This window comes from Arachis duranensis, chromosome 9 (genome assembly GCF_000817695.3).
Source record: "Arachis duranensis cultivar V14167 chromosome 9, aradu.V14167.gnm2.J7QH, whole genome shotgun sequence".
NCBI classification, from domain to species: domain Eukaryota; kingdom Viridiplantae; phylum Streptophyta; class Magnoliopsida; order Fabales; family Fabaceae; genus Arachis; species Arachis duranensis.
In genome coordinates, this window is record NC_029780.3 from 10,240,015 (window position 1) to 10,246,254 (window position 6,240).

The 6,240-nt window shown below is 33.9% G+C and overlaps 1 protein-coding gene across 1 annotated transcript; it reads left to right on the forward strand.

Moving 5' to 3' along the window:
- The first annotated feature begins 2,644 nt into the window (after nucleotides 1-2,644).
- On the forward strand, nucleotides 2,645-4,679 carry LOC110275310 (uncharacterized). The gene is made up of 3 exons (XM_021131100.2): nucleotides 2,645-3,039; nucleotides 3,167-3,263; nucleotides 3,721-4,679. Exon 3 carries the CDS (start codon nucleotides 3,924-3,926, stop codon nucleotides 4,587-4,589), a length of 666 nt encoding a protein of 221 aa, XP_020986759.2. The 5' UTR covers nucleotides 2,645-3,039; nucleotides 3,167-3,263; nucleotides 3,721-3,923; the 3' UTR covers nucleotides 4,590-4,679.
- The last annotated feature ends 1,561 nt before the right edge of the window (nucleotides 4,680-6,240 follow it).

The following is a 6,240-nucleotide window of genomic DNA, read 5'->3' on the forward strand; positions in this document are numbered from 1 at the left end:
CTCATCAACATTGATCTCGTCGCCGACCATACTCATCTCCGACTGCTGTTCAAACTCAACGTACAGCTCTATCATCGGCACGTGAGATCGGGTTTGTTGATAAATATACAACATCTGCTGCATGCTGGCATCGTCAGTGATGGACATTTTTGAAACTGTATTAACCCACCAAATACTTGCACAGGACTTCTGTATAAAAGATTGCTCACCCTTTTCAAAATGTGGCTTTGAATGTTATTACAAAGACCATTTTGCAACTCGACAAAACCCATGGTACATGGAATGGCAAATGACAACGAACATTCACAAACAAAAGTCACTCCTTCATGTGTGTTTGTTATAACCTCACCGTTATAATATACTTGCAAGTTTGCAACACCTTCCATAACTTCAGCCTTAACTAACTCTATTTTTTTGACACAGTTATCTGCCAAAAAAATACCCCACTAAGGACTTTATGCAAGAAAGAACAAGAGGAGAAGTGAAGATGAAGATGAACATCACCAGACTTCATATTTATAGGCAAATTTGTGGATTTAAATATTATTTTGTGTACAAAATGCAACCTGTGTTTTGGGGCTTCCAAGAAAAAATTTCTGACACTAACAAAACGCAGGTTACGTTTTGTGGGCTTCAAATTTTTTTTCTTTTTCTAACTTAGTAGAACGCAACTTGCATTTAGTATTAAACAAAAAAAAAAAGAAAAACCAAAACGTAAGCTACGTTTGGTGTATTTCAAAATTCAAAAAAATAAACAAATACAAAATGTAATTTACATTTTGTCTCTGACCCATAGCAGTGTAATATTTTGCTATGCCTCCATTTCATGGTGTTACACCATGAGCTTCTCCATTTACAAAAAAACTAGAATGAGGCCCGCGCAATACGCGAATGGTAAATTAATAATAATATATAATAAATATTAAAGTTAAATTTAAAAGGTGTTTTGTTTAAAATAATTTGTAGTACAAAAGAATTGGATGTTGGAGTTGTACAAACTACAAATTGACATTTTTATTTGGTGATTTGATTTTTGGATTTGTTTTAGTTGATGGACTTAGTTTTCTTATATGGTGCTCGTCCTCATTTTTCTTGTAACAAATGTTTAAATTTGTTTATAATATTTCTCTTCACAATTATATAAAGATGTGTTTCCTGCAGTGTTAGTAAATCATAGTTAATAATTAGTTAAAAAGGAACAATGAATAGCATATTAAAAGAAGTATAATTTTAACGATATTAAAATACAATTATATATAAAGTATTATAGAATAATATAAAAAGTATAAAAAGCAAAAATAATTTAAATATTATTTTCGTAAATTTAATTTAAAAATATAATAAATATGTTTGTTTTGTACATTTTCATCTAATATAATTATTTCTAAGTAAAGAGACTCTTCTTTATTTGTGGGTGTTAATGTTTTCCATAGATGAACCACGCGAACTTTGATAAACCAATTGTCTTTTTATTTGTTGATATTGTCCAAAGAATGATGCTCCATTGAGTAAGTTTAAGATGTTGTGTAGTTTTGAAATTAATTTTTTGTGCTAAATTTGATGTCATTTGAAAGAATAGTGATAAAAAACTTACATAAGTAGTTCAAATAGTATGGAATTTGAATATTTGTAACGTAAAATTTATTATGATTATTAATATTATTATTACATTTGATTATGAATGTTTATTATATTTAATGAGTTATTTATAGAAATTAACAAATTAATTATTGGAGTTATAAATTTATTGTATTGTTTATAACGGTGAGATATATTTAGTGAGATATAATAAATATATGGATATAGATTGAATGTGTTTGTAGGTTACAAATTTGACTACAAATTTTGTATATTTTATTTTTTTTGCTGATTTGAAAATAATAGTTGATTTAGCAAAGACTGAGTGGTTGATTCTAATATTTTGCCAAGTAAGCGATGTTGTTGACATGGCATTAATAGAAAGAAAAAGATATTTTAAAAGTAACGTGGATAAACTTATATATCTACTTTTATATATTAAGAATAGATGAACCTTTCTTTGCTCTCTTTTCTTTTTTTTTTTATTTTCCTCTCAAACAAACATAGCATAAATGTAAGCTATAGGATCTGAACGACAAAATGAGATTCCCATTGAGAAGAAAGCGAAAATCAACTAAAGGAATCAGGAAAATTAAATGGAAAAAAGTTTGAATTGAAGAATGATTAGGTGTCAGTGTAAAGGAATGAATGGTGAAAGAAGGCACTTTCTAAGGGAAGTGGACAAAATTTACCTACATATGATTAGTAATTAGGTTAAATGATTGATTAAGAAATTGGTTCCAGCTATGTCAATAGGCAAGAAATCATTTGAATTGATAAAATGATTAGCTTTAAAATTTGAATTTTGTGTGTACATGCAGCAATTCATTGTGAAAGAAGATTGCATACGCTTCCAAGTGGTGAGGATGCTGGAGAACTCCCTTTAAACAACGGCAGATTGAGCATCAGACGTGTCGATCACGAGGAATGCATTGTAGTGACATTGTACTGTTAACTGCCAAATGCACGGTCTAGCATAAACTCTAGTCTTGACTCTTGACACAGCTGAACAGGCGATTGCCAAATTGACACGCGTTCCACTGGGTTGAGTCTCTGACAAAGTTTCCATTTTTCTCCGTAACTGAATTTCATTAACCCTCCTTCCTGCACAAACCCACCTTCATGCATATATCGAATCAACTAACCGTACGCACTTTATGATATCACTATCACACTCATTATGCCATTGAAAAGCTTCATCCGACGGAAACTACTCTCCCTGCTTCAGCCATGGTTGAGAGAAGAGCCCCAACTCGACATCCAGTTAGAGTTCCGTCACTCCCTTGCCGTCGCCGAGAACCTTCGTTTTGACGTCTCTGTTCTCAACTAACTGTTCGACTCCCCTTCTTGCCTCTTTATCAAGGAGCTCACAATCGAACACCTCACTCTCAGATTCTCGCCCTAGCACTCCGCAGCCTTCGACATCGAAGTTCACGGCGTTCGCGTTGTGCTAGCTTTCGAGTGTGTAGCTCCAGTTGAACAGTTTTCTGTTATTTGACGGTTTCAATTTTTTTATCTTGTTTTATTTCTGTTTTTGTGATGCACGTACTTTTGTTAACTGGCGTGACTGTTTGGTTTGTTCTTGAAGTATGCCGGATGAGGAGGTAAGCGTCAGGAGGTTGCATTCGTCGAAATTTGATTATACAGATTATCTTAGAAAGTGCTTTGAGGTTCTTGATCCTGAGGTAATGGATGAATTCCACTGGAAGTTAGAGTTTAGGATACTATTCAATTTGTTTGAATTGGTGAAACTTCTTAGTTTTCAGTCTAATAACGGATTGTCATTAAAAAAATTTATATAAATTTTGGCGATTATGTTACCTGTTATTGTATATAAATATTTATAGGTACATGGAATATGAGTTTAATTTGCATGCTCGTGGCAATACTATTGGAATATATAAAACATAATGAAAAATAGTACTGAAACTACCTAATGGGGAGAACTATATAGTAGTGCGTGTTTCAAGCCATCGTCTTAACCGTTTATAGTTATATGTTGATGCTATAATGGTCATTTAGGTTTGATATATCATTTATGTTCTTTGGATTATGAGGGAGGAAGATGTCTTAGCCGCAAACTTTTGTTATGAGAAATTAATTTGTTAATTATATTGTCATTATTTTTTTGTTTGGATTTAGGGATGTTTTTTGCATTATGTTTTGGAGAGCATAGTTTTTGCTGACCCTGAAAGGAAAGATCTTACATCATCTTTCTTGAATCTTATTATGAAGTCGTCTCACCTAGAGGCACATGACATTAACATGGTATTATAGGTCAATGGAAACATTATGTTGATGCTTATGAGAATCTCTTGCTGCTAGTTGGATATTCTACTGGCCCAATGTGGAAAATGTCCATTTCTAAAATGTTTCAGAGAAAACAGGTTTTTAGTTCTGCTAGAAACAACTGGAAGATTATATCAAACATTGAGAAGAAGGTTAGTCAGATACAACATGTTTGCACGGCGGACAGGAAGGAAGCATCCGATGCTCCAAACTTAGTAGATAAAGCAGAGCATGCCTGGGTCGACACATATGAGTATTATGCCAAACAAATGATTATTTACTTGTTTCAAAAACTACCACAGAATCATTTCCATTTTGGAGCATTTGTTGATGGTCCATTTGTAAGATTTTCACTCAAAAGAGAGGCTGGTCCTGATGGCCAAGACATTAATGACATTGCCAGCCATGATAACTTTGACATCAATTTTGATTTTCATGATATTGAAGTGGCTGTTGGTTCACCTTCATTATTAGATATGTCACCATTGACAGATCCGTTTGGGCTTGATGATGCCAAAGCAGAGTATATTACATTGAAACCTTGTGTGGTTGATATTCCAAAACCCGATAATGATAAGTACGTATCTTCAGGAAAGATATCAGTTGGTTCCTATATTCATCAAAATGGCTTAAATGTTTATTTGGAGGAGTTAGAAGACAAACATCAGATTCAACTTTTAGTGGTAAAACCAATCATTGTACAGATATTATCAGTCAGGTAGATGTTTTATTTTGATTATCCATTTTCCTCAATTTATGATGATGTCCCAGCAAGCATTCTTATATCTTGATGAGTTCTTTCTTTCTTTAATATCCCCCCCTCTATTCTCTTGTTTATCTGCTTTCTGCAATATTATTTGTGGACTATTGTTTATTTGGAACTTAAATAATTCTGATGTTGCAATTTTGCACGTGCACATATCTTGACATTGGCATTGGCTGATTCTTGTCTTCATGTATGTTCTTCTTTTAGGCACATCTCTATTTAATTTCTTTTAATGAAAATGGGAATATCTTGAATTTTGAGGTAGCTTGGCATTTTCCATTTCTGGAATAGTTTGTTTGGTCCATTAGACAAGAATTGGATGTGTTATGTATCTTCCATGTCTTATATTCCCCTTTTATTCAAAGAATTTGAGGGTACATGTGGTTTTCTTTTTTCTTTTTAAGATGGGGCAGGAAGTGAGTCAAATTGGCTTGTGAGTTAGTTTGAGCTCAACTTATTGATAGCTTGGTAAGCTGCGCTCATGAGCGTGTGAACTAAACTTGAGAATGGATTTGAGCTAATATATTTAATGAGTCTAGTTTGAGCTTAAATAAGGTCTGGTCGTGTGTGTGTATATATATATATATATAGGCACCATAGCATGTACGCTGGAGTTTATGATGCCTATGGTTATGATGATTATGGTGGCTATATAAGTTTGGCAACACTTAAAGTCACACTTTTTAAAATATTTTAGTAACACTTCTGAACCCTACTGGCTATGAGCTCACGTGTCGATTAAACTTCTGAACCCAACACATCCGGTAGCTAAACATAAACATTGTCTCTCTGTTGTGCTTCTCCAGGAGAAACATAAAGAAGAGAATCCTCAACCTTCCACCATCTCACTGGAGGCAGTGCTATCTGGGATATAGTGCCCGTCACACTCTTGGGATATAGTACCTGTCATACTACTCCGGGATATAGTGCCTACTACACTTTTGCAATATAGTGCCCATCACACATTTGGAATATAGTGCTCGCCACACTCTTGGGATATAGTGCTCGTCACACTCTTGGGATATAGTGTCCGCCACACTCTTTATATTCATATTTCAATCAAACATAATCACAATCATAATCAAATTCGAATTCAAAATCGTAATTATTTATATTCACATTTATTATAAGGATAATTAACCTCAAGGTGTGAGCGGGATAAAACCACCGTCCTCACCACAGTTGGGAATTGAACCGAAGGAAATCTTCAACCTTCTATCCAATTTTTCGATGCGACAAGAGAGAAAATTCTCAACCTAACTTGTCCATCGCAACACAAGAGAGGGGATCTCCAACCTCAACTTGTCTATCCGTGAGTGGGACAAAGCCACCGTTCTCACCGTGGGCGGGATGAACCACCATCCCCACAGCATCAAAATATTTTATTTAAAAAAATTCTTATCGAAAAATTACTCAATTTAATCTGTTGCAGTCACCCCCAGTTGTTAATCTAATCTACAAAATCTATACAAGCCCTTTTATCAATAGTCACTCCACTATTTCTTTTCTAAAGCATCCTTAATTTCATTAAAATCGTCAGTTACCATCCAAGTTTCATTAATGTTGGCCACTAGTGATAAAAGTCATAAAACTTTTGGCCAAAGTAA